Below are 26922 nucleotides of genomic sequence, written 5' to 3'. Positions count from 1 at the left end.
TCTGACCTGTCTTCCATACAGGAGTTTGAAAGGTGAGTATCCAGTGGATGCTTGGGGAACCTCTCTTTATGAAAACAACAGGTAAGGCAGCCAATGGTCCCAGTCCTTCCATTTTCTGTCACAAATGTTCCCAACGTGGATTTCAACGTCTGGTTGTACCTCTCCACAAGACCATCTGTCTGTGAGTGGTAGGGAGTGGTCCTAATACATCTGTTACCTAATAGATACCTTAGATAAGAAGGTTGTACCTAGATCTGTCACAATTGCTTGGGGTACCCCATATCTCAATTTTTACAGAAGACGGACGGAAGACAAAGGCAACCACCTGTGCTAATTAGCTATCTAGCATGCTCCGAACACCTGTGTGTAATGGAAGAAGGCCGCCTGAAACGTATTTTCACTGAAAAATACTGGCGGCGGGAACTGTGATAAAGATTAGATTTGATTCGTTTAATTAGTTTCAGCCGGTTAAAACTGTGTACAGTAAGTGAATATTTAGGATTTGTGAAATAATTTTGATGTGATATTAAAGTAAAGGGCTTTATGTTTCTAGAACCGTATCGCAATTGAAAATGGATTCACATTTAGATGGAGTATTTGGCTGTATTTTACCAGAGCCAGTCTACCTCTGAATACAACACAAGGTCTTAAGTCTCTGGCTTAAGTCTTTAATATGTCACTTCTTGGGTGACCCGACCAAATTCACATAGAAATGTGAGTTATAGATCTGTCACAAATTGAAAGCAAGTCTAAAAAGCTCTAGATCTGTTAAATTACATTTTTAAATGTTTTATTGAACCTTTATTTAACGAGGCAAGTCAGTTAAGAACAAATTCTTATTTACATTGATGGCCTACCCCGGCCAAACCTTCCCCTAACCCGGACGATGCTGTGCCAATTGTGTGCCGCCCTATGAGACTCCCGATCACGGCCGGTTGTGATACAGCCCGGGATCAAACCAGGGTCTGTAGTGACGCCTCTAGCACTGAGATGCAGTGCCTTAGACTGCTGAGCCACTCAATGTGAGCTATTGCTATGCTTCCTGTTCTTAAAGGGATACTTCCAGGATTTTGTCAATGAAGCCCTTTATCGACTTCCCCCAGAGTCAACTGAACCCGTGGATTCCATTTTAATTTATTTTTCTTGGAGTTTGAAGGAGATTGCTAACTAGCGTTAGCACAATTGCTGACTAGTTTCCTTCATACTGGATGCAGAGACATAAAAATGGTATCCATGAGTTCATCTGACTCTTGAGAAGTCGATAAAGGACTTAAATGCCAAAATCCCAAAGTAGCCCATACAATTTCGGTTTTGTACACAGCTTCAAACAACTGTAGATACAATTTTTGGCTTATTGAAAATATATGTAACACCGGTTTACATAGTACCGTGGCTCCCAAACTGTGGAGTCGGCAAGGGGATCCCCTAACGTTATTCATATAAACCCTGTAGTGGTAATTTACCAGCATTATTTGCATTTCTATAGTGTTATGAACATACCCACTGTATCGTATTCCTCAGATAAATACCAGCTTTGAATTTGCCCCTTGTTGCAGAGGAGCAATAAGAAATGTGACAGATGTGGAGTGGCAGAATGACCGCTTATATCCGGAACATAGATTCGCCAGCTATGTGTTTCCAACGAAATCTGTTGAACGTACAACTTATTTCCTGTTTTGTAAAAAAAAAAAAAAAAAAAACGACCCATCCTAGGAAATGCGTTTGAGAAGTTGCGCTATAGGGTGAATGTTTAATTTGCGCTATAAGGTATAATTTAGAGTGGAACCATGGATCCTGAGATTTTACGAAACAACTTAGCTCAACCAGCGAGGAGGTCGACAAGGCAATCGATGAAAGGTTTGTCAGCCAGGCTGCTACCCTAATCCAATCTACATAACCGAGCTAGCTAGCCAGTCTTCCGTTTCCTCTAGCTGTTTCCGCAAACTAGATAACACACCCACAAAGTAAAAATTGGCTATATCGTAAAAATGCATGAAAACGAACATTTGCTAGTTAACACGATGTTTTGACATGTTAGTTAGCTAGTTAACTTAGCTATCGCTTTATTAGTAGTCATTAAAATAATGAACATGGTCCTCATTAAATAGCCTAACCGGAGCTAACGTTACTCATTCATTACAAACTTAGCTAGTTAACTCATAACTAATTAAATTGGGAAGGCTAAGTTAATGGTTAACCAGTCAATCATTTGGAAGTCAGCAGTCCGATATATCCAGCTTGGATGCAACTTTTAGCTGACGTTATTGTCACTCACTAAACTCCTTTTCTCGCCCTTGCCAGCAGTTACTTTAGAGTTGGCACCCAGAGGTCCGCTGAAGAGGAAGAGGGAAGAGATCAAGCACCCATCCACACCTGTCAATGGCTCCATGGAGGACGATGGTAAAAGTCAATAGGCTACTAGTCGTAAAGGCTTGCGGAGGTTTAACAGATGATTTAGATTGTAGTACTTCTTTATCTACTGCTTTCCTTTCCCAACTCAGAGTCCCCTGGCAAGAAGAATAAGTCAGAGATTGGAGTGGCAGGGGATGGCAGTTGTGATGAGGATGAGATGGATGTCCAGGAGACCACTGGGGATGAAGATCTGGACTCGGAGCAGAACGAGGAACAGGAGATGAGTGCCGAGGAAGACTCCTCCCATCACAATGTCACACAGCATAAACGTGAGTTTAGGAGGACCACATTACCGTTCACCCCAACCCGACCAAATTCACAAATAGGAAACATAACTGATTCTTGATGCTATTTTTCCTTAGCCCACTTAAGGTGCAGTATGCAAAAATCACTCCTCCATTTCCTGGTTGAAAAAACTAGTTTGCCTAATTTCAGTTTGTGACAAAAAAAAGCAGTTATAGTGTAGAGAATCATTGTATCATCTAAACTGCTATGAAATATAATTTCAATAACCACACATATTGTATATTCAGCTGTTTGAAGCTGGTGTACAAACCCCAAAGTAAAAGACACAAAAACTTAATAACGGGAAGCATAGAAATGCTTTCATTGGGAAGACAGATCTATAACTCACATTTCTATGTGATTTTGGTTGGTATGCCCAAAAGGTGACATATTGCAGCTTTAATGGTGCATTCTAGGCTTGATGGTTGTCCTGTGGCTTACCCATCCTGTAACAGGTCCCTTTGATACAACTTTGATGGGGCACATGAATGTGAACGTACCGAAGACGGTCGGTGTTGGCTCCCAAGAGATTGTAGATCCCAGGTTGTACCTACTGAGTCGCAGTTCCATTCATACAACCGAGGAGCTGAAAACAGATCTGTTTAAAACCAAGAGAAGTAGGACCTAATTTTAACCTGTAATCTTAACGATCTCTAAAGATCTGAGAATATCAAACTGAGATTTTTCTCTAAAGGGCTTTTCATGTGTTTTGTTTTCAGTGGAAATGTCAAGAAGAGCTGCGTCTGGTACCAAGCCTGCAACCCAACTCAGACCCCTGGAAAACCGACCAGAGGTTTTGATTTACAAGACTAGCAGCATGGCAGAGTACAAGGAGAATATGGAGAGGAAAGACAAAAAAACTGGTAAGATGACAGAGCTAATGTAGTTTTCCTAGTCAATCTAAAGTGTTATGTATTTTAACATTGTCCTCTGTGTAGGATTGCCCAGCGCTAACCATTATAGCATGAGAGGTTACCCCACCTCTGAAGAGTCCTACACATCGAGCTGTCGGGTGAACAATATTCCTACTCGAAAACAAACTACCAAACTCAGAAAACAAGGTACCGTTATGTATACTGGTGCAGTTGTATTGAGGAAGTTTGAGATTATTTCACTATTATTTCAATATGAATATTTTTCTATTTTAAGATATTAAGAAATCAGCTGTTATCAAGGCAAGTCCTGGGAAAGCTTTTGGGGGTAAGTTAATTTTTTTTTATATTGTTAAAAATCTCTCCTTGAATTGTCCTAAATTAGGAGGCATTTTAACATTATTTATATTTGCATTTGTTTCTGGAATTAAACATGGTCATCTTCTCATCCCTGCAGGGTACATGTGGAAACTGTGTCAGGCTCTGGTGCTGCTTGTCTCTGGTGTTCTGGGTCTCCTGGCCTATCAGCACTTCTCATTGCCCTTCAGGCCTTCAGGGGGTGGAGATCATCCAGCCTGGCCTGTGAGAGAGGGGAAGTTTGTTTCTCAGTTATCTGCTCTGGAGGCCCTGTTCCCTGGGCAGCGCTCTGAGCTGTGGAGGAGGAGCAGGATCCACCTGGAGAGGCACCTCCAGACGGCCCGGCCCACGGAGCCAGTCAGCCTGATGCTGACAGCAGGACGCAGGGGGGAGAAGACGCTGCACTGCCTTGCCCTGCATCTGGCCTCCGCCTTCTCCTCTGCCCTCAACGCCTCCTCTATCCACATCGACGGGGCCAGCAAGGCTGGCCAGGACAGCGACCAGGTCAAGCTGGACATCGACACCCAGCTGGGGGAAGCCTTCGAGGGGGACCAGCCCGTAGCCGTCATCCATCGCTTTGAGGAGCTGCCCCCGGGTTCCACGATCATATTCTACCGCTACTGTGACCACGAGAATGCAGCCTACAAAGAGGTGTTCCTGCTCTTCACTGTGCTGCTGCCTGAGGAGGAGTTAGGGGAGGAGCTCAGTCTGAATGAGGTGGAGGAGAGGGTCCAGGATTATATTACGGACACCTTTGTGGAAAGTAACAGCTCAGACAAGCCTGGTTCCTATAATCGGATGGACCTGGACAAGCTGAGTGGACTATGGAGCCGTATCTCCCACCTGGTCCTGCCTGTGGCAGTAGAGGAGAGCATAGAGCAGGGAGGATGCATGGACTGAACTGGCAGCTACAGGAGACGTCTGGCTAGGTAGGAGCAGGCTCGCTGGGCTGGGCTCCTCTCCGTCTTTATGGAGCTCTGGAGAAGCTGTGGCTCTGAAGTTGAGGGGTGATGGTATGAAGACACATCCAGGTGCTCTGTGGGGTTTTTAGACTTCACAGGTGAACTCTAGGACCTAGAGGTGATATCTTCCAGAGGTCATATGCTCTTAATAGAGATTTCTATGCTGACAGATCCAAACCAACATTTAATATTCAGCCCAACTGCACTGTTTAGTTTTAACTGAGATGTCCTCTCTTTCTGGTCCTCTGTCACATTTCTGATCATTTCACAACTGCCAGCTGCTGTAATTAGAGTGACGGTCTAGGTTGAGGAATCAGGAAGTAATTACAGAGTGACAGTCTGGGTTGAGGACAACAGGAAGTAATTACAGAGTGACGGTCTGGGTTGAGGAATCAGGAAGTAATTACAGAGTGACTGTCTGAGTTGAGGAATCAGGAAGTAATTACAGAGTGACGGTCTGGGTTGAGGAATCAGGAAGTAATTACAGAGTGACAGTCTGGGTTGAGGACAACAGTTTGTTTTGGGTGGTTTTTATTTCAGACCCAAAGTTTGCTTTATAAGGAAGATGTACAGCATTGATTTTATAATGTGATGTCTATTTCACGTTTTTCTTGTTTTGTCTTTTCTTTTTTGAAAATGAAATGAAATCGTTACCTTGAAAAAAAGAAATTCCTTTTGCTATTCAATTTAAAGTGTTTGTTGCTGCATGAAATTGAATCTGAGTCTAAATTCCAGGATTTCACCACTGATCCATGCATTGGTAAAATGACAAACTGAGTTCCTTTTCTGCTGTTCAACGCTCATGTATACATATTTAAAAAATATTATTTCAATACCTCCATTCCCTGCATATTTGGCTGAAATGTCTTGCACTAATTCTCTGGTTTTACATTTTCAACCAGCTCACCTCGAGGAATGGCAGACATGAAGATGGAAATAATCGTAATTTGGGATGCTGCGTTAGGTTTGTCTCTCTCTATCTCTCTCGTTGTGTGTGTGTGTGTTATAGTGTAGTATTTGCTTAATGAATAATATTATTAGATGACTATATTGGAAATATTTTGAAATAATTGTTAAGTGGTAGTTCTATTTTTATAGGACAAGTTGGACAGGGGGGGGGGGGGGTTACAGAGAAGAGATGTTGAATATGATGTTTTTCACACGGAAATTCCAATAATTCTGTGAGGAGAGGGATCGCTGTAATTTATCAGATTCTTACTGTTATGATGCTTTTTTTTTTTTTTTCAAAATGCTTGTGTGTCTTAATGAAGTAAACAATTCTAGATTATTCCAGAATAAGTGTTGGCATAATTTAGCAGTATAATCTGAATTGATTGAAACAGTCAATCCAAAAATGTATATTACATAACTGGTATTGCCAGTCCGACATTGTGCCTTTATAGAATATTTTAATTGGTGAGATTTAGATTATATTTGATACGTTGTACCAAATTACTCGGTGGTGAAGATGAATATTTGAACCAAGTAATTGAACAACCTGTCCCAGAATCAACTATTTTCTTTCCACTGAGAAATATTTTCTAGTTCATGCTCTGTTGTTGTAACTAAGATATTTTCTATTGCTTTCACCTGAATAAGTATGTTCTCTTTGATTTGTTTTGGTTTTCCTATAATAATAAAATATTTTTTAATAGTTGCTTATTGACTTTATTAATCTGAGGGGATATGTTTTTCTTAGCTTGAGGAATAAAGTTATAGTGTCATGATACGATTATTCACATGTTATCCACAGGGAAGCACTTCCAAGAGCGTTACTAATGGTCTTTTTGCAGGAAGTCTCTTGATTTGATATTATCTGTGGCCAGTTCCCCTCACTAATGGGCTGGTAATGATGGCTTATTGTTAGAAACGCTCATTGAGGGTCGAGTGTCAAAAGGAAGAGCTGAATGTCAAATATGTGAACACTTGAACAGTGACATCGCTAGGAAATAAACTGTCTTTCCCTGAATAAAACCTACTGTATCTTGTGGAATAACAGAACAACAGACCATCTTCCAAGGCAATTACCGAAAGGGATTTTTTTCTCAACTGACATCCTATGGCGACGTTATCGTAACCTCATTTAGCTTTGTGACTCTTGTACATGTCGTGATATCACGCACCGTGACAGCCCTATTCTCATCTACCAGTTGACTCTTTCTCTAGCAGTTATCCTGTGGGTAGGGTTATGGCAGCCCTATTCTCATCTACCAGTTGCCTCTTTCTCTAGCAGTTATCCTGTGGGTAGGGTTATGGCAGCCCTATTCTCATCTACCAGTTGACTCTTTCTCTAGCAGTTATCCTGTGGGTAGGGTTATGGCAGCCCTATTATCATCTACCAGTTGACTCTTTCTCTAGCAGTTATCCTGTGGGTAGGGTTATGGCAGCCCTATTCTCATCTACCAGTTGACTCTTTCTCTAGCAGTTATCCTGTGGGTAGGGTTATGGCAGCCCTATTCTCATCCACCAGTTGACTCTTTCTCTAGCTGTTATCCTGTGGGTAGGGTTATGGCAGCCCTACCTCCAGAACCAATCTTTGGGAACAGGAGGCTTTCAATGATAAGAGGTTAAAACTAAACTTGGTGGGGCCTTCCGAGTGGCGCAGCGGTCTAAGGCACTGCATCGCAGTGTTGTGTCCTCACTACAGCCTGGGGTTTGATCCCAGGCTTTGTCAGAACCGGGAGTCCCATAGGGTGATGCACAATTGGCCCTGCGTCGTCCAGGTGAAGGGACAGTTTTCCCTTGGTTCAACGCGCTCTAGCGACTCCTTGTGGCGGGCCGGGCTCCTGCAGGCTGACTTCAGTTGTCAGTAGAACGGTGTTTCCTCCGACACATTGGTGCGGCTGGCATCCGAGTCAAGCGAGCGGGTGTTAAGAAGCATGGCTTGGCGGGTCATGTTTCGGAGGATGCATGACTTGACGCTCCCTTCTCCCGAGCCCATTGAAGAGTTGCCGCAATGAGACAATATCACAAAAAGCAGTGAAAAAAAAACTGACCTTGGTGTTGAGTAGAAAGTAGAAACAATAGCTGTTTCCTGTTTCCTGTTGATAAAGCAAACAGAAACATGCTGATGTTGAAGGAGGAAGGACATTTTAATGAAACAAGACTTCTCCACTTTGTATAAAACGATTCTCTGGTCATTATATTTCTGCTCCACTGGTTTAAATATTTATTACAAAACAAAAATATCTGTCCTTCACTGAGAGAAGGGGTCAGAGGTTATGTTCGAGTTTCCGCACCATTGACTGTTTATGAAACGGGGCGGGGCTGTAAAATTAGGTAACACCTTAATTGATTTAACAAGCCTATCACAAGCCTACCTTTGTTAAACACTTCCTCCCGACCTTGGTATAGAGTGATTATTACCTACCCAGGAGACTCTTTTTATGGAATAGTCACACTCTCCCCACCACATCTCTTCCTTGCTGGATGTACATCATCAGTCTAAGGCACTGCATTACTACAGTCCCTGGTTTGAATCCAAGCTGTATCCCATAGGGCGGAGCACAATTGGCCCAGCGGTGTCTAGGTTTGGCCTGGGTAGGCTGTCATTGTAAATAACAGTTTGTTCTTAATTTATTTAACTAGACAAGTCAGTTAAGAACAAATTTCAGAATGACAGATTTGTACCTTGTCAGCTCGGGGATTTGAACTTGCAACCTTCCGGTTACTAGTCCAACAATCTAACCACTAGGCTACCCTGCCGCCCCAACTGACTTCCCTAGTTAAATAAAGGTTAAATAAACCTGTTTTTTTTAATCATCCGGTTTGATAGAGGGGATCTCCAGCCTCTTGTTTTAACCTGCCCATCACTTTCCTTCTCAGTGAGGCTGTTTCCCTGTTGATTAGGTTGTAATGTCATGATAGACTCATATATTAAATCTACTCATTTACCTCAGATCTCAAAAGAGTGTTTTAGTTGTTTTGTCTGAACATGAAACAAGCCAAACAGATAATTTGCGTTACTCCTTTTCCTGTTAATTAAAATTAGGCCAGACAAATTCTAAATATTATTTCAATATTTTTATACTTAGATCATGAAATATGCTCATCTGTGCCATCTGAAAGATTATAATTTCTAGATAAGAGCTTTAATTTAACTTTATTTTTTTTTACAAAATTGCAAAACATTTGAACAAAAACACAGCCATTGTTATTCTGTATGTTATATCAGTGTGTGTATGTTTGTGTGTGTCTACAGATTAAAACATGTCCCAATGTCAATGTTCCTGTGTTTGCGTGTGAGGATGTTGGCAGGCCTGGGAAGACAGGAAGGAGTCTGCTGAATAGTGTGCCCTGCAGTGGGGCCAAGAACTGCCTGGCCTGCTGTAGAGTGTATGAACTGACGTGAATTCCCCCTCATCTCAGTCGTCAGTTCCACTGGAGCTCTTGCAGACTACAGTCACAGGAGACTACTGAAGAGGACAATGGAGTACCTGCAATCCTATCACTGTTTACTCTGCTACCTTCTGCTGGCTCTTAGAGGTACCCATCCTCCATTCTACTTTTTCTTAAATACATGTATTAACAATAATGTAATATTTATTGTTGACAGTTGAAAAAAGTTTGAAGTGACTAATTTAAGATTTTTGTAAAACAAAGATATCTATAAGACTGTAAAAAAAAAATCCATATTCAATACACCATGTCATTTACTGTTGCCGGTTATAACTTTTATTTAGATCCTGCACTCTGTGCTAAAGAGATCACTGTTAGCCCAGCCAAACCCCTTGTCAAGGTGGGAGATGCTGTGACCTTGATCTGTGAGACAACCTGCTCCCAAGGCAAACCACACTGGATGAAACTAGACGAGAGCGATGTCACTCAGAATACCACAAAAAACAGAAGTTATCTCCATATTGCAGCTGTACACCCGAATCACGAGGGAAAGTATACCTGCACAGCAGAAAAATGTAGGAAACAGAAGAAGGAAACAATCCAGCTCAGAGTTTACTGTAAGTTTACTGACCTGGGATCATTTATGTAGGTCAATGGGTTTCAAAGTCAGCTTCTCTACCCCTTAATGATTACATATCGGCTCAGATACTCTCTTCTCTACCCCTTAATGATTACATATCGGCTCAGATACTCTCTTCTCTACCCCTTAATGATTACATATCGGCTCAGATACTCTCTTCTCTACCCCTTAATGATTACATAAAATAAAGGTACATTAAATAAAATACATACATTAAATAAAGGTGAAATTTAAAAATGTAAGAAACATATCGGCTCAGATACTCTCTTCTCTACCTGCTAAAATACTCTATTCTCTATGCTCCTTAACTGATATCTATCATGGTCTCTACTCCTCTAGCTTTCCCGGTGCCTGTCCTGTCCACAGTGCCAGAGAACCCTGTCTCTGGTCAACCTTTTAAGGTGAAATGCACACTGACAAACGTTTACCACGGAGATTATGACACCGTTGAGATGCTTCTCTTGCACCTTGAGATGCTTGAAACAGAACACTCCAAAAACTGTAATGATGACAGATTTTGTGATCATACGTGGTCTTCTAAGAATCAGATGGGCACTAGCAAAACAGATTATCAGTGTGAAACCAATCTTACTATTGGCCCTAACAGCTTTACTGAAAAGGCTCGTCTTGCCATACATTTCCAGGGTAAGTTGTTTCAATTTGAGGTATTTCATACAGTATATTTAATACAGTAGACTCTATGTTAGTCGGTTCTGTGTTAGTCAGCTCTATGTTAGTAGACTCTATGTTAGTTAACTCTATGTTTGTTTGCTCTATGTTAGTAGGCTGAATGTTAGTAAGCTCTATGTTAGTAGGCTCTATGTTAGTAGACTCTATGTTAGTAGACTATGTTAGTAGACTCTATGTTAGTAGACTCTATGTTAGCAAGTTCTATGTGAGTTGACTCTATGTTAGTAGTCTCTATGTTAGTTGACTTTGTTATTAGGCTGAATGTTAGTAAGCTCTATGTTAGTAGACTCTATGTTAGTAGGCTCTATGTTAGTAGACTATGTTAGTAGGTTCTATGTTAGTTGACTCTATGTTAGTAGGCTGAATGTTAGTATGTTCTTTGTTAATAGGTTTTATGTTAGTAGTTTCTATGTTAGTAGACTCTATGTTAGTAGACTCTATGTTAGTAGGTTCTATGTTAGTAGACTCTATGTTAGTAGGCTGAATGTTAGTATGTTCTTTGTTAGTAGGTTTTATGTTAGTAGTTTCTATGTTAGTAGGCTCTATGTTAGTAGACTCTATGTTAGTAGGTTTTATGTTAGTAGACTCTATGTTAGTAGGCTGAATGTTAGTATGTTCTATGTTAGTAGGTTCTATGTTAGTTGACTCTATGTTAGTAGACTCTGTTAGTAGACTCTATGTTAGTAGGCTGAATGTTAGTATGTTCTTTGTTTGTAGGTTCTATGTTAGTAGGCTCTATGTTAGTAGGCTCTATGTTAGTAGAGTTTGAGTTTGAAAAGTCATGCATGCTATATGAATAAGTAGCCTAATATTTACTTTAGTGATAAGTAGAATGTATTACTATAATTTTAAATGGCATTCAGACCTCAATCTCATCCATTAAATACTGCCTGCTCAGTATAAAAAGTAAGAAAATGTATTTCCTAACTACTGTAAGTCGCTCTGGATAAGAGCTTCTGCTAAATGACTAAAATGTAAATGCAGATATTTAAAATAAGGAAGGTGAAAATCAATGTGAGATACGCAGATCAATCTGAGCAGGCAGTTCTATATTTAATGAATGAGATTGAGGTCTGAATGCCATTCAAAATGAGTTTCCACCTCTTCATCAGTGTGATGATGGTTTGACTGTGTTGATTTGTTGTTATCAGGTGATGCTGGTGATGACTATAATGATCCCAGAAGCACTGCCGTGTCTCGTGAGTATGTTATATAAAATGTAATGGAATTGAACGTCATCTTTTGGGCGTCTCCACATTTCAGACTGAAGATAAAACTAATAGAATATTTTGTCCTACTTCTTTTTTTACTGAACTGATATTCCTTTGTCAGCTGAACAGATGGAAACACAAACGTCAGAACCTGTCAGTACGGAAGGCAAAGGTCAAGGTGAGATAGATCAATCTGAGCAGGCAGTTCTACAGTACATTTCATGGATGAGATTGAGGTCTGCATGCCATTTAAAATGATAGTAATACATTCTACTTATCACTCAAGTAAATATTAGGCTACTTATTCATATATCATGCATGACTTTTCAAACTCATTGGAAGACCAGTGATCTACATGGTGTTGAGTAAAGCCAATTGACAAGGGGAGCTCTAGAAACATGCCTGAGTTTCTGAGTTGGATGACCGTTCAAAATGATTTTTCCCAGTCGGAGCTCATTTTTTTTCCAGAGTTCCCAGTTGTTTTGAAGGCACTAAAGTCAGAGAGTTCTGAGTTCCGAGTTCCCAGTTGTTTTGAATGTGGCAACTTTGATGATGGTTCGACTGTTGCTGCATTCAAAGCAACTGGGAACTGGGAACACAGATATCTCCAACTTCTGACTTCAGTGGGTTCAAGACAACTGGTAACTCTGAAAAATACGAGCTCGAAATTCCGAGTCGGAAACTCTGCCATCTTTCTGGAGTTCCAACGTTGCGACCTGAAGATCACTGACGTCATGATTTAACATTGTTTTTTTGTTGATTTCCCAGTTGTCTTGAAAGCATCTACTGATTTAGACATGGAAAATCAACCAACCCCTTGTCAAATTGGCACTAGTCTACACCATGTAGATCACTGGCTTTTAATTTACTTTTCAAAGTTATGCATGGTATATTAATAAGTAGCCTAATATTTATTTTAGTGATAAGCAGAATGTATTAGGGGCGGCAGGGTAGCCTAGTGGTTAGAGCGTTGGACTAGTAACCGGAAGGTTGCAGGTGACAAGGTACAAATCTGTCGTTCTGCCCCTGAACAGGCATTTAACCCACTGTTCCTAGGCCGTCATTGAAAATAAGAATTTGTTCTTAACTGACTTGCCTGGTAAAATAAAAAATTACTATAATTTTAAATGGAATTCAGACCTCAATCTCATCCGTTAAATACTGCCTGCTCAGTATAGAAAAGTAAGAAAATGTATTTCCTAACTACTGTAAGTCGCTCTGGATAAGAGCTTCTGCTAAATTACTAAAATGTAAATGCAGAAATGTAAAATAATGTTGGCGGAGGTCAATGTGAAATACGAAGATCAATCTGAGCACGAAGTTCTATATTTAATGGATGAGATTGAGGTTTGAATGCCATTAAAAATGATAGTAATACATTCTACTCATCACTAAAGTAAATATTAGGCTACTTATTCATTGACTTTTCAAACTCAATGAAAGACCAGTGATCTACATGGTTTTGAGTAAAGACAATTTGACAAAGGGTTGGTTGAGTTTCCACCTCTTCATCAGTGTGATGATGGTTTGACTGTGTTGATTTGTTGTTATCAGGTGATGCTGGTGATGACTATAATGATCCCAGAAGCACTGCCGTGTCTCGTGAGTATGTTATATAAAATGTAATCGAATTGAACGTCATCTTTTGGGCGTCTCCACATTTCAAACTGAAGATAAAACTAATATAATATTTTTTTCTACTTCTTTTTTTACTGAACTGTTATTCCTTTGTCAGCTGAACAGATGGAAACACAAACGTCAGAACCTGTCAGTACAGAAGGCAAAGGTCAAGGTGAGATAGATAAATCTGAGCAGGCAGTTCTACAGTACATTTCATGGATGAGATTGAGGTCTGAATGCCATTTAAAATGATAGTAATACATTCTACTTATCACTCAAGTAAATATTAGGCTACTTATTCATATATCATGCATGACTTTTCAAACTCATTGGAAGACCAGTGATCTACATGGTGTTGAGTAAAGCCAATTGACAAGGGGAGCTCTAGAAACATGCCTGAGTTTCTGAGTTGGATGACCGTTCAAAATGATTTTTCCCAGTCAGAGCTCATTTTTTTTCCAGAGTTCCCAGTTGTTTTGAAGGCACTAAAGTCAGAGAGTTCTGAGTTCCGAGTTCCCAGTTGTTTTGAATGTGGCAACTTTGATGATGGTTCGACTGTTGCTGCATTCAAAGCAACTGGGAACTGGGAACACAGATATCTCCAACTTCTGACTTCAGTGGGTTCAAGACAACTGGTAACTCTGAAAAATACGAGCTCGAAATTCCGAGTCGGAAACTCTGCCATCTTTCTGGAGTTCCAACGTTGCGACCTGAAGATCACTGACGTCATGATTTAACATTGTTTTTTTGTTGATTTCCCAGTTGTCTTGAAAGCATCTACTGATTTAGACATGGAAAATCAACCAACCCCTTGTCAAATTGGCACTAGTCTACACCATGTAGATCACTGGCTTTTAATTTACTTTTCAAAGTTATGCATGGTATATTAATAAGTAGCCTAATATTTATTTTAGTGATAAGCAGAATGTATTAGGGGCGGCAGGGTAGCCTAGTGGTTAGAGCGTTGGACTAGTAACCGGAAGGTTGCAGGTGACAAGGTACAAATCTGTTGTTCTGCCCCTGAACAGGCATTTAACCCACTGTTCCTAGGCCGTCATTGAAAATAAGAATTTGTTCTTAACTGACTTGCCTGGTAAAATAAAAAATTACTATAATTTTAAATGGAATTCAGACCTCAATCTCATCCGTTAAATACTGCCTGCTCAGTATAGAAAAGTAAGAAAATGTATTTCCTAACTACTGTAAGTCGCTCTGGATAAGAGCTTCTGCTAAATTACTAAAATGTAAATGCAGAAATGTAAAATAATATGTTGGCGGAGGTCAATGTGAAATACGAAGATCAATCTGAGCACGAAGTTCTATATTTAATGGATGAGATTGAGGTTTGAATGCCATTAAAAATGATAGTAATACATTCTACTCATCACTAAAGTAAATATTAGGCTACTTATTCATTGACTTTTCAAACTCAATGAAAGACCAGTGATCTACATGGTTTTGAGTAAAGACAATTTGACAAAGGGTTGGTTGAGTTTCCACCTCTTCATCAGTGTGATGATGGTTTGACTGTGTTGATTTGTTGTTATCAGGTGATGCTGGTGATGACTATAATGATCCCAGAAGCACTGCCGTGTCTCGTGAGTATGTTATATAAAATGTAATGGAATTGAACGTCATCTTTTGGGCGTCTCCACATTTCAGACTGAAGATAAAACTAATAGAATATTTTGTCCTACTTCTTTTTTTACTGAACTGTTATTCCTTTGTCAGCTGAACAGATGGAAACACAAACGTCAGAACCTGTCAGTACGGAAGGCAAAGGTCAAGGTGAGATAGATCAATCTGAGCAGGCAGTTCTACAGTATATTTCATGGATGAGATTGAGGTCTGAATGCCATTTAAAATGATAGTAATACATTCTACTTATCACTCAAGTAAATATTAGGCTACTTATTCATGTAGCATGCATGACTTTTCAAACTCATTGGAAGACCAGTGATCTACATGGTGTTGAGTAAAGCCAATTTGACAAGGGGAGCTCTAGAAAGATACCTGAGTTTCTGAGTTGGATGACCGTTCAAAATGATTTTTCCCAGTCGGAGCTCATTTTTTTTCCAGAGTTCCCAGTTGTTTTGAAGGCACTAAAGTCAGAGAGTTCCGAGTTCCCAGTTGTTTTGAATGTGGCAACTTTGATGATGGTTCGATTGTTGCTGCATTCAAAGCAACTGGGAACTGGGAACACAGATATCTCCAACTTCTGACTTCAGTGGGTTCAAGACAACTGGTAACTCTGAAAAATATGAGCTCGAAATTCCGAGTCGGAAACTCTGCCATCTTTCTGGAGTTCCAACGTTGCGACCTGAAGATCACTGACGTCATGATTTAACATTGTTTTTTTGTTGATTTCCCAGTTGTCTTGAAAGCATCTACTGATTTAGACATGGAAAATCAACCAACCCCTTGTCAAATTGGCACTAGTCTACACCATGTAGATCACTGGTTTTTAATTTACTTTTCAAAGTTATGCATGGTATATTAATAAGTAGCCTAATATTTATTTTAGTGATAAGTAGAATGTATTACTATAATTTTAAATGGCATTCAGACCTCAATCTCATCCGTTAAATACTGCCTGCTCAGTATAAAAAAGTAAGAAAATGTATTTCCTAACTACTGTAAGTCGTTCTGGATAAGAGCTTCTGCTAAATTACTAAAATGTAAATGCAGAAATGTTAAATAATGTTGGCGGAGGTCAATGTGAAATACGAAGATCAATCTGAGCACGAAGTTTTATATTTAATGGATGAGATTGAGGTCTGAATGCCATTAAAAATGATAGTAATACATTCTACTTATCACTAAAGTAAATATTAGGCTACTTAATCATATATCATGCATGACTTTTCAAACTCAATGAAAGACCAGTGATCTACATGGTTTTGAGTAAAGACAATTTGACAAAGGGTTGGTTGAGTTTCCACCTCTTCATCAGTGTGATGATGGTTTGACTGTGTTGATTTGTTGTTATCAGGTGATGCTGGTGATGACTATAATGATCCCAGAAGCACTGCCGTGTCTCGTGAGTATGTTATATAAAATGTAATGGAATTGAACGTCATCTTTTGGGCGTCTCCACATTTCAGACTGAAGATAAAACTAATAGAATATTTTGTCCTACTTCTTTTTTTACTGAACTGTTATTCCTTTGTCAGCTGAACAGATGGAAACACAAACGTCAGAACCTGTCAGTACAGAAGGCAAAGGTCAAGGTGAGATAGATCAATCTGAGCAGGCAGTTCTACAGTATATTTCATGGATGAGATTGAGGTCTGAATGCCATAAAAAATATATAGTAAGACATTCTACTTATCACTAAAGTAAATATTAGGCTACTTATTCATGTAGCATGCATGACTTTTCAAACTCAATGAAAGACCAGTGATCTACATGGTTTTGAGTAAAGCCAATTTGACAAAGGGTTGGTTGAGTTTCCACCTCTTCATCAGTGTGATGATGGTTTGACTGTGTTCTCCAGCAGTGGAGGCCTCCAGCTCCACCACCACGGCCATGGTTGCACTGGGCTCCACAGTGGGATTCCTATCCATTCTCTGCTTCCTGGTTCGCCTGATCAAACGTTGTAAACGCAAGTCACCCTCCAGTGGTCCCGAGAACCATCCTGATGGATGCTGACCACCATGACATCAGCTTCATTTTATGTTCTCAAGTTTTTGTTTTGTCCTATGTGTTAAACGCCAATGTAGGACTCTAGCCTGCCTACATGCAACCTCCTATAACAACTCAAAAGTAATGTATACTGAATCTGATCTCCCCATGTAATGCCTGCTGTATAAATCTCTTTTTTTTTTAGCTAGCTATTCAAATTAAAGCAAACATATATCCTACAAATAATAATGTACTGGGAAAATGCCAAAGAAGAACAGTCAAACAGAAACATTGTAACTAACATAAAGCATACTGTTTGATTAATATCATATGTTCATAATAAACCTCTTGAGAAACAGGATTTTTGTGATTTTTCTGTTTATTTAGGCCAGCCTGTATACTGTGTTTCTCTTGTAAAACAGACCAATGTGTTATATATTACAATGTTGTCAATACATTCTGATTTATAAATTGTAATTGTAAATATATTTGATAGAATTTTTCTCAAAATATTCTAGATTTTATTTTAAAGACATAACGTGGTAAATGTGGAACTTTTTTTTCTGGGGTTTTGTAATGGTCGTCACTAGTTACCACAGACACAAACTCATAAACCCCGCCTTTGTCTACAATTTATCCTCGTAAATCGCCATTAAAAAAAATCGACAGAAGAGCAATAATTTCAATGATTAAAATATGTTAAACCCAAACCCCTCTGTTAACCTTATGTCTAACCGTAAACTTACATTTTTAATTTATTTTTTACTTTAATTAATGTTTCCGATATAGATGTGGTAACTAGTGGAAACGGTACTACTTCCGGAAAATCTTTGCGACACCTTGTCATATTCAAACATGGCTTCGTCTAGATTAGAAATCAATTTTATCCGATTATTGTCCCGCTGCGAATCTATAGCTTCAGAGAAGCGAGTGGAAACGGAATGGAGGTTGGAAAAGGTAAGACATTTAGACGTTGACCAATGCAACCTTCATCAAACGCAGTCGATGAGAAACGAATGTCCTGTCAAATGATGTTGACAGTGTCTGCTAACGTTGCGTTAGCTTGTCAGTGGGTTAGCATGCTAGATAGCCACGTCGCCAGCAGCTTGGAACGAGCAAGTTGGTTAACTATACTACAACTGACTGTATTTTCTAGCAAATCAGTAGCTCGTCGTAGTAGTTAACAGTATTAGCTAATGCAAGCGCACATTACTTATTTACACCATTTTATATTATAAAATGAGCTATAATCTAAATACGACAGGTCAATGAATCTTGCGAAAGGTGTATGTAGCTAGCCATGATCATCATCTCACACCTAGGTTTAGTTGGCAAGCTAACGTTAGATCATTTGACAAGGTTGTGTAACTAACTACAGTAGTTATAAGCTACATTTATTTTCCCAGGTTAAATTGTATCTGTTTGTGTTCGCTAGAAGATTACATTCAGGCCTTTCCAATCAGTCATGTTTTGATGGCAACTAGCTAACGTTACAGCTGACCCCCCCCCCTCAGAAAAGCCTAACTAGTTAACGTTACCGCTAACAGATACATCCCCCCCCTCCCCAATAGTCTGCCTTTGTCATGGTTTGCAAAATATATATATATTTTTTTTTCGTTTGCCAACTAGTTGTTTTCTGCATAGCTGCTCAAACTGTGTTCCCATGCTTTTAAGAAGCTTGGAAATTGTCGTCTCTCTAAATGCCATCCCTATTATGACTCTACCAAACTGTAGGTCTTGACTTTTGCTCTTTCTCTTCTAGTATGTTGGTGCTCTTGAAGAGATGTTGGTGGCTTTGAAGAAAAGTCCAAGGTATATCTAAGCTGAGGCCTTTTACCTATGAGTAACATTCTTAAAACAGGGCAATGCCAGACTTTGCACTTACTAAATACTTACCTAACAAACCTCCTTTCTCAACTAAATCTTACATGGATTTATTGTTTCAGATTTTATATAAAGGTGATACTTTCACCTCAATCAAGCGGTCAGATAAACTGCTATAATGATAATGCAGATTTATGATTTTTTAAAATATATTATTGATACGCTTGTACTTGAAGGGAGCTGCATTTAACTTAGTGCATTCTGAAAGTATTCAGGCCCCTTGACCCTTTTCACATTTTGTTACGTTACTGCCTTATTCTAAAATGGATTAAATTGGGGGTTTTTTCACACTCAATCTACACACAGTATTCAAATAATGACAAAGCAAAAACAGGTTAAGAATTTTCTGCTAATTTACACAAATAAAAATGGGACACCAGAATTAGGGGAGTTTCTCCAATTTTTCTCTGCAGATCCTCTCAAGCTCTGTCAGGGGAGCTTCGCTGCACAGCTATTTTCAGGTCTTTACCAGATATGTTCGATTGGGTTCAAGTCTGTGCTCTGGCTGGGCAACTCAAGGACATTCAGAGACTTGTCCCAAAGGTTTTCATAAAGGGTCTCTCTGTCTTGACTGTATGCTTAGGGTCGTTGTCCTGTTGGAAGATGAAACTTCACCCCAGTCTCAGGTCCTGAGCCCTCTGAAGCAGGTTTTCATAAAGGGTCTCTCTGTCTTGACTGTATGCTTAGGGTCGTTGTCCTGTTGGAAGATGAAACTTCACCCCAGTCTCAGGTCCTGAGCCCTCTGAAGCAGGTTTTCATAAAGGATCTCTCTGTACTTTTCTCCATTCATCTTTCCGTCGACCCTGACTTGTCTGGGGCTGAAAACATTCCCACAGCATGACTCCGCCAGCACCATGCTTCACCGTAGGGATGATGCCATGTTCCCTCCTGATGTGACACTTGGCATTCATGCCAAAGAGTTCCCTCTTGCTTTCATCAGACCAGAGAATAGAATCTTGTTTCTCATTGTCTAAGAGTCCTTTAGGCCAGCATTTCTTAAAGTATGGGTCGCAAAGTGTCAGAGTAAATGTATAATTATTTCATTAATTACTGGAATTGATTTGGCCAAGTGCAACTGTGGTCTCTGTTAAGTGCGCTCTCTGCTTAGCAGCGGTCTCTGTTCAGTGCGCGCTCTGCTTAGCAGAGGTCTCTGTTCACTGCACGCTCTGCTTAGCAGAGGTCTCTGTTCACTGCGCGCTCTGCTTAGCAGAGGTCTCTGTTCACTGCGCGCTCTGCTTAGCAGAGGTCTCTGTTCACTGCGCGCTCTGCTTAGCAGAGGTCTCTGTTCACTGCGCGCTCTGCTTAGCAGAGGTCTCTGTTCACTGCGCGCTCTGCTTAGCAGAGGTCTCTGTTCACTGCGCGCTCTGCTTAGCAGAGGTCTCTGTTCACTGCGCGCTCTGCTTAGCAGAGGTCTCTGTTCACTGCGCGCTCTGCTTTTGCAGAGGTCTCTGTTCACTGCGCGCTCTGCTTTTGCAGAGGTCTCTGTTCACTGCGCGCTCTGCTTTTGCAGAGGTCTCTGTTCACTGCGCGCTCTGCTTTTGCAGAGGTCTCTGTTCACTGCGCGCTCTGCTTTTGCAGAGGTCTCTGTTCACTGCGCGCTCTGCTTTTGCAGAGGTCTCTGTTCACTGCGCGCTCTGCTTTTGCAGAGGTCTCTGTTCACTGCGCGCTCTGCTTTTGCAGAGGTCTCTGTTCACTGCGCGCTCTGCTTTTGCAGAGGTCTCTGTTCACTGCGCGCTCTGCTTTTGCAGAGGTCTCTGTTCACTGCGCGCTCTGCTTTTGCAGAGGTCTCTGTTCACTCCGCGCTCTGCTTTTGCAGAGGTCTCTGTTCACTGCGCGCTCTGCTTTTGCAGAGGTCTCTGTTCACTGCGCGCTCTGCTTTTGCAGAGGTCTCTGTTCACTGCGTGCTCTGCGCGAGTGGGAGAAGGAGATGCCCGTGTGCTTCGCGGTTTACCGGATCTTTTTTCAGGAGTTTTATTTTTTTAAGATCCCTCGGTGACACGCGCTGCAGCGCTGTGGTTCAGCAGCAGATGATGCGCTGTCAGCCACGGACTTGTCATTCCCACTCACCGACGTCGCCAAATAGACTCATGCTAGCAACAAGTTCTGACTGAGCTCAATCGTCATGAAAAACCAATACATCGACGAGTTTCTCTCTTTCATACAAACTTTGAGAAATAACGAGGAGCTCCCTCAATGTGTTTTTGTTGTTGTTGCGGGGAAGTGCTTAGTAATGAGTTAATCAAAACGAACAAATTCATATAACGACACATCCTGACCAAACATCCACAGCATGATGGTAAACCCAGGGAATTATTTCAGAACAGGGCAGAGTGCAACAGGAAACAGTGCTTCAACCGTGGAAAAGTGTTTCATCAAAGAGCCTGCATCTGTGTGATGTGATCAATCAGTTTGTTCCAGTTCAGAATGAAAATGGTTTATTGTATTTTAACAGCGACAGTTCCAACCTAGACAGATATGTCAGAGTTTTTAATGTGGGAAAATAAACATGAATAGCTATTTATATGACCATTCTAATTTTGTTATTTGTTTTTGTCTATATTGCATTTGTTTTAGGCATAAGGGCAATGATATGTACCAATATTTACGTATAGTTGCATATGTTCCTAAACACAGCATTTTTAATTTGGGTCCCAGGCTGAAAAAGTTTAAGAACCCCTGCTTTAGGTGCCTTTTTACTGAGGAGTGGCATCTGTCTGGTCACGCTACCATAAAGGCCTGATGGGTGGAGTGCTGCAGAGATGGTTGTCCTTCTGGAAGATTCTCCCATCTCCACAGAAGAACTCTGGAGCTCTGTCAGAGTGACTGTTGGGTTCTTCGTCACCTCCCTGACCAAGGCTCTTCTCCCCCGATTGCTCAGTTTGGCCGGGTAGCCAGCTCTAGGAAGAGTCTTGGTGGTTCCTAACTTCTTCCATTTAAGAATGATGGAGGCCACTGTGTTCTTGGGGACCTTCAATGCTGCAGACATTTTTTTTGGGACCCTTCCCCATATCTGTGCCTCAACACTATACTGTCTCAGAGCTCTACGGACAATTCCTTCAACAGAGCAAAAACCAAGACATGCACTGTCAACTGTGGGACCTTATATAGACGGGTGTTTGCCTTTCCAAATCATGTCCAATCAATTGAATTTACCACAGGTTGACTCCAATCAACTTGTAGAAACATCTCAAGGATGATCAATGGAAACAGGATGCACCTGAGATCAATTTCAAGTCTCATAGCAAAGGGTCTGAATACTTATGTAAATAAGGTAATTCTGTTTATTTTTAATACGTTTGTCAACCTGTTTTCACTTTTGTCATTATGGGGTATTGTGTGTCGATTGGGTGGATTATTTAATCCATTTTAGAATAAGGCTGTTAAGTAACAAAATGTGGAAAGAATCAGGGACTCAATACTTTCCGAATGGTCTGTATTAGCCTAATTCATGTCCTCCTGAGGCAATCGTTGTTTTTAAATATTCATTCATTCTTTTCCATCTCTCCCTTCAGCAAACCTACAGTAGAGGTGATGACAGACTACACACGGAAGGTGGACTTCTTGAAAGGACTTCTAGAAGCAGAGAAACTGGTTAGTATAATACCCTCAAGGATTTAATTCTGATACGTAGCTAAAACAACTGATTTAAATTCAGTTTGAAGCCATTAGCATTACATTCTAGAAATGTTTTCTTCTCACCAGTTCCTTTTTTAATGTTTTCTTCACTTGAGCCAATGATACGCTGCCTGTCCTATGTTCTTCTTTTATAGTCGGGGACAGAGAAAGCCCTGGCCAATCAGTTCCTAGCTCCTGGACGCACCCCCACCATAGCCAATGAGAGGATGCCGGCCAGTAAGACAGTTCACATGCAGACCAAAGCCCGGTGCACAGGGGAGATGAGGAACGAGCTGTTAGGCACTGTAAGATAAACCTCATACTGCTGGATGGATCTCAATAGTCTGTGTTTTACTTTGAAAATGTTATTGTTTGTTTTAATGGACATGATCTGTCTTCTTTATAAAGGGCTATTTCTGCTAACTGTTTTATTGCATTTCTTTATAGGGTCTGTCGAACAAAGGTAAACACTCGTTTTTTAATTTATTTTAATATATTCAAATGTACAATAGCGTCATTTTAAAGTGTAATTCTTTTCTCTGTAATTAAACAGGAAACTTGGAAACAGACTTGAGAAACAGAAGGTAACATCAACCTAATTTCCTCTCACTCTGCTCTAAAATGTGAAACCGGACTTATCAAATGTACGATTTCACATTTGTCTGTTTCTTTTTATACCCGCAATCAAATCGATCAATAAAACCAATCCCTCCCTCCGTTTCGAAAGGGGTTTGGTTCTGGATGAACGGCAGTCAGCAGCCGAGCTGGATGCAGTGTTGCAGCACCATCACAACCTACAGGAAAAGTTGGCTGAAGACATGCTGAACCTGGCGCGCAACCTGAAGAACAACACGCTGGTGGCCCAGAACATTATCAAACAGGACAACCAGGTGTGGAAGAAGACTCTGCTCAACAGTTTCTATGCTGAATTACAATTCCACCTTTTAGCCTCATTCTGAGGTCAGACAACAGGAAGACTCTCTCTGCCCTTGTAGAGTTAAGAAAAATTAGGATAATCCCCCTGGGGTTTTAGCACCTAACACTTGGTAATTGATTTTTTTTTAAAACTTTTAACTAGGCAAGTCAAGAACAAATTCTTATTTTCAATGACGGCCTTCCGAGGAACAGTGGGGTTAAATGCCTTGTTCAGGGGTAGAACAACAGATTTTTAACTTGTCAGCTCGAGGGATTCGATCTTGCAACCTTTCGGTAACTAGGCTACCTTTTGGTAACTAGGCTAACCACTAGGCTACGCTGCCGCCTAACACTCCTGTAGATCTCAAAGGATTGGACAGGTGTATCCAATATGGTGCGAATTTCACCACACTTATCAGGAAAAACAAGTTGACGCTATTTCCATATGACTTACTTAATAATTTATATGAGCCTTGGAATTCAGCAAGAGCTTCTATTCTGGTTGACAGAAAAGTGTTTTAGTGTCCGTCCAGAAGGGGGCGGTATTACATAAGAAACGTACATAAGAAACATTCCAGAACTAAAGCGTTTGAACAGTTTATGGGATATATGATTTAACAGCTGCTGCTATGAGGCCTGGAATTCCACTAGTCTAAATGGAAGGATGGATTATTTCCAGGGTCAATCCATTCTTGGATAAAAAAATATGCATCACTATGCATTTCAAAGGCCAATGAAGTCTCTTATGAAAAGTGCTGTTTGACGACAGCCCCTTAAATGTTTAACAGAAGAAATGTTGTCTATAGGATCCTGTCTCTCTGACCCTGACCCAGTCAATCCTTCAGCCACAGCAGAAATATTCATAGGATCCTGTCTCTCTGACCCTGACCCAGTCAATCCTTCAGCCACAGAGGAGGCTCTGATCTAATAGTTATCTGCGTCTCTCCTCTCTCTCTCAGACCCTGACCCAGTCTATCCTTCAGCCACAGAGGAGGCTCTGATCTAATAGTTATCTGCGTCTCTCCTCTCTCTCTCTCTCAGACCCTGACCCAGTCTATCCTTCAGCCACAGAGGAGGCTCTGATCTAATAGTTATCTGCTTCTCTCCTCTCTCTCTCTCAGACCCTGACCCAGTCTATCCTTCAGCCACAGAGGAGGCTCTGATCTAATAGTTATCTGCTTCTCTCCTCTCTCTCACTCAGACCCTGACCCAGTCTATCCTTCAGCCACAGAGGAGGCTCTGATCTAATAGTTATCTGCTTCTCTCCTCTCTCTCTCTCAGACCCTGACCCAGTCTATCCTTCAGCCACAGAGGAGGCTCTGATCTAATAGTTATCTGCTTCTCTCCTCTCTCTCTCTCAGACCCTGACCCAGTCTATCCTTCAGCCACAGAGGAGGCTCTGATCTAATAGTTATCTGCGTCTCTCCTCTCTCTCTCTCTCAGACCCTGACCCAGTCTATCCTTCAGCCACAGAGGAGGCTCTGATCTAATAGTTATCTGCTTCTCTCCTCTCTCTCTCTGACCCTGACCCAGTCTATCCTTCAGCCACAGAGGAGGCTCTGATCTAATAGTTATCTGCTTCTCTCCTCTCTCACTCAGACCCTGACCCAGTCTATGCGTCAGGCAGACACCAACTTCGAGAAACTGAAGGTTGAGTCGGAGCGTTTGGAACAGCACACCAAGAAGTCGGTCAACTGGACCCTGTGGCTGATGCTCATCCTGGTCTCCTTCACTTTCATCAGTATGATCCTCTTCATCAGGATCTTCCCCAAGCTCAGATGATGATGATGATGATGCACACCTACTGGACATACCTAGAGCATAGAAGAATAACTGCTGCGCTGCTTGTACATATTCACATGTAGGCCTAGGTGTATGCGTACCTCCAACCGGGTTAGAAGTTGCCCAGTAAGCACAGATCTTCCATCACCTCATCCTTCAACCAGCTTCTCCAATCCTATTTGATGGAATGAAATGTACAATTGACCTTAGATCACTGTCTAGGGGGTAACTTCCTCCTGCTCCTTTATGGGTAACCAATATGCACACAAATATAGCTAGCGATAGATATATATATATATATATATAGAGAGATATTTATTTAGAGTGAGGGACAGTGAGATGGGCCTAGTCTTATCAGATGGAGATTGGATGTGACTAAGAGCCTTCATCTCAATCCAGGGAGGTCTGTATGGCAGCAGTACACAGTAGCATGGCCCAGTCTGTACCGCGTAGATTAAGTTACCATTGGTTGACAGCAAACAATATCAGTAATCTCATTGGTCATCTGTATGTTTGTAACAAGTGGAGATTTAAGGCATTCTGTCCTATATAAGGAAGTAAGATGTTCTAATTTTGTCTGATTTGATTAATTAACCACTTAACAAAGGTCTTTGGTCCTAAAAAAAAAATCCCTTGCATCAATGCTTTTTTTTTCGTTGTTAATTTTCTATCTATTAAGTGTGAATCTGGCCATTGTTGATGTGCATGAATAGGTGACAGTGATTGATTCATTATGGTGACCTGATTGAGAATATGATTGGCCCTTAGGAAGGAGGCGTGTTTACTTCCCAACCCATTTCTTCCTCCTTTATCGCTGTGGTCTGTGTTGAACTGTGTGATTAAATGTTTTTAACTGGAGAGATTTGAGATTTTATGTTATGTATAAAAAAAAATCTGTTCAGGAAGTCTGATCACTTTGCCTCATTGTAAGTAGCTGTATGTTCAGTAGTTTGACAAGTGCCCTGTAATGCTAGCAAAGGGAAATTACAGCTGTGAACAGTCCAGTAGGTGGCAGGCTCTATCTCTGCATAGCAGCTACTAACAACCTCTTTGACCTGGGAAGAGAGAGTAGGGCTGCTATTCCAATTCATTACCCTTCTCTTTGAAGACGGCGTGTACTCTTCAGTCTGCTCTCTGGATTAAAAGATAAGGGGTGAGAGAAAGGAAATATGGTGGGAACTGGGAACCATTTTTAGCCCATGCCTACACCAATCCCATGCTTTTGAATCCTTACGTAAGGTGGTGGTGACCAAGTGCCCTCTTCAGAGAACAAGGTAGAGGATTCAGATCGCGCTCAATTCCAGATAGAAGAATGGACTGTTAGGAACACAGGCCTCCTTGAATCTCAATGGTTAATCACAAAAGAAACACTGATGTTTTGTGGGCAGTGTTTTCCCCTTGGTTTTATATACAGTAGACTGATCACAAAGAAGCTACACCCACATATCCAATTGAAACCAATCATATTCAAATATTTTAAAGTGGGGGAGAGATGACCTTGCCTGGTTGGGCTGCTGCCCAAATAAAGCTGTAGTAGGGAAAACACTGATTAGGTCATTCACAGGCTCTGACACGGTGTCTGTGTTTAATGCTCCGGTGTTGTCACTGGGACAGGAAACTATTCTGGGGGCTGGCTGACTTGTCCAGGCTTGCTGCCCTACCCTGCCCTCGCTGCAGCAGATGGCTGTGGGGCTGTAGTATTCTGGGATCTCCTG

General features: G+C 40.9%; 3 protein-coding genes across 12 annotated transcripts; all 3 read left to right on the top strand.

Moving 5' to 3' along the window:
* Positions 1-1673: 1673 nt before the first annotated feature.
* Positions 1674-5881, top strand: LOC115121106 (torsin-1A-interacting protein 2-like). Of its 3 annotated transcripts, none has more exons than XM_029650134.2 (8): positions 1674-1857; positions 2305-2400; positions 2502-2681; positions 3153-3314; positions 3417-3560; positions 3636-3758; positions 3847-3897; positions 4027-5881. In XM_029650134.2, exons 1-8 carry the CDS (start codon positions 1788-1790, stop codon positions 4824-4826), a joined length of 1626 nt encoding a protein of 541 aa, XP_029505994.2. In that variant the 5' UTR covers positions 1674-1787; the 3' UTR covers positions 4827-5881. The 3 variants fall into 3 exon arrangements, with proteins under 3 accessions (XP_029505994.2, XP_029505993.2, XP_029505995.2); XM_029650133.2 differs by having other exon boundaries at positions 2302-2400; XM_029650135.2 differs by lacking the exon at positions 3153-3314 and having other exon boundaries at positions 2302-2400.
* Positions 5882-9145: 3264 nt separating this feature from the next.
* On the top strand, positions 9146-17372 carry LOC115121111 (uncharacterized). Of its 7 annotated transcripts, none has more exons than XM_065009304.1 (12): positions 9146-9373; positions 9571-9843; positions 10206-10267; positions 11708-11755; positions 11889-11945; positions 13322-13369; positions 13503-13559; positions 14938-14985; positions 15119-15175; positions 16380-16431; positions 16561-16617; positions 16887-17372. In XM_065009304.1, exons 1-12 carry the CDS (start codon positions 9316-9318, stop codon positions 17036-17038), a joined length of 969 nt encoding a protein of 322 aa, XP_064865376.1. In that variant the 5' UTR covers positions 9146-9315; the 3' UTR covers positions 17039-17372. The 7 variants fall into 7 exon arrangements, with proteins under 7 accessions (XP_064865376.1, XP_064865375.1, XP_064865374.1 ...); XM_065009303.1 differs by having other exon boundaries at positions 9147-9373; positions 16884-17372; XM_065009306.1 differs by having other exon boundaries at positions 9158-9373; positions 16380-16427.
* A 301-nt stretch (positions 17373-17673) lies between these two features.
* use1 (unconventional SNARE in the ER 1 homolog (S. cerevisiae)) lies at positions 17674-26065 on the top strand. Of its 2 annotated transcripts, none has more exons than XM_065009299.1 (8): positions 17674-17968; positions 18774-18823; positions 22408-22486; positions 22666-22815; positions 22958-22973; positions 23064-23094; positions 23238-23400; positions 24385-24995. In XM_065009299.1, the coding sequence occupies exons 1-8, from the start codon at positions 17867-17869 to the stop codon at positions 24424-24426; spliced, it is 633 nt and encodes a 210-aa protein (XP_064865371.1). In that variant the 5' UTR covers positions 17674-17866; the 3' UTR covers positions 24427-24995. The 2 variants fall into 2 exon arrangements, with proteins under 2 accessions (XP_064865371.1, XP_029505996.1); XM_029650136.2 differs by lacking the exon at positions 24385-24995 and adding an exon at positions 25025-26065 and having other exon boundaries at positions 17686-17968.
* The last annotated feature ends 857 nt before the right edge of the window (positions 26066-26922 follow it).

This window comes from Oncorhynchus nerka, linkage group LG24 (genome assembly GCF_034236695.1).
Source record: "Oncorhynchus nerka isolate Pitt River linkage group LG24, Oner_Uvic_2.0, whole genome shotgun sequence".
Classification (NCBI taxonomy): Eukaryota; Metazoa; Chordata; class Actinopteri; order Salmoniformes; family Salmonidae; genus Oncorhynchus; species Oncorhynchus nerka.
The sequence above is the reverse complement of the archived record's forward strand: the minus strand, read 5'-3'. Positions and strand labels throughout refer to the sequence as shown.

Coding starts and splice junctions, on each gene's coding strand:
- LOC115121106 (XM_029650133.2), top strand. CDS start 1,788: ATGGATCCTGAGATTTTACGAAACAACTTAGCTCAACCAGCGAGGAGG. Junction 3,315..3,416: donor TCTGTTTAAAACCAAGAGAA/GTAGGACCTAAT, acceptor TTTTGTTTTCAG/TGGAAATGTCAAGAAGAGCT. Junction 3,898..4,026: donor TCCTGGGAAAGCTTTTGGGG/GTAAGTTAATTT, acceptor TCATCCCTGCAG/GGTACATGTGGAAACTGTGT.
- LOC115121111 (XM_065009300.1), top strand. CDS start 9,316: ATGGAGTACCTGCAATCCTATCACTGTTTACTCTGCTACCTTCTGCTG. Junction 11,756..11,888: donor CAGAAGCACTGCCGTGTCTC/GTGAGTATGTTA, acceptor TTCCTTTGTCAG/CTGAACAGATGGAAACACAA. Junction 16,618..16,883: donor TACAGAAGGCAAAGGTCAAG/GTGAGATAGATC, acceptor TGTGTTCTCCAG/CAGTGGAGGCCTCCAGCTCC.
- use1 (XM_029650136.2), top strand. CDS start 17,867: ATGGCTTCGTCTAGATTAGAAATCAATTTTATCCGATTATTGTCCCGC. Junction 18,824..22,407: donor GCTTTGAAGAAAAGTCCAAG/GTATATCTAAGC, acceptor CTCTCCCTTCAG/CAAACCTACAGTAGAGGTGA. Junction 23,401..25,024: donor TTATCAAACAGGACAACCAG/GTGTGGAAGAAG, acceptor TCTCTCACTCAG/ACCCTGACCCAGTCTATGCG.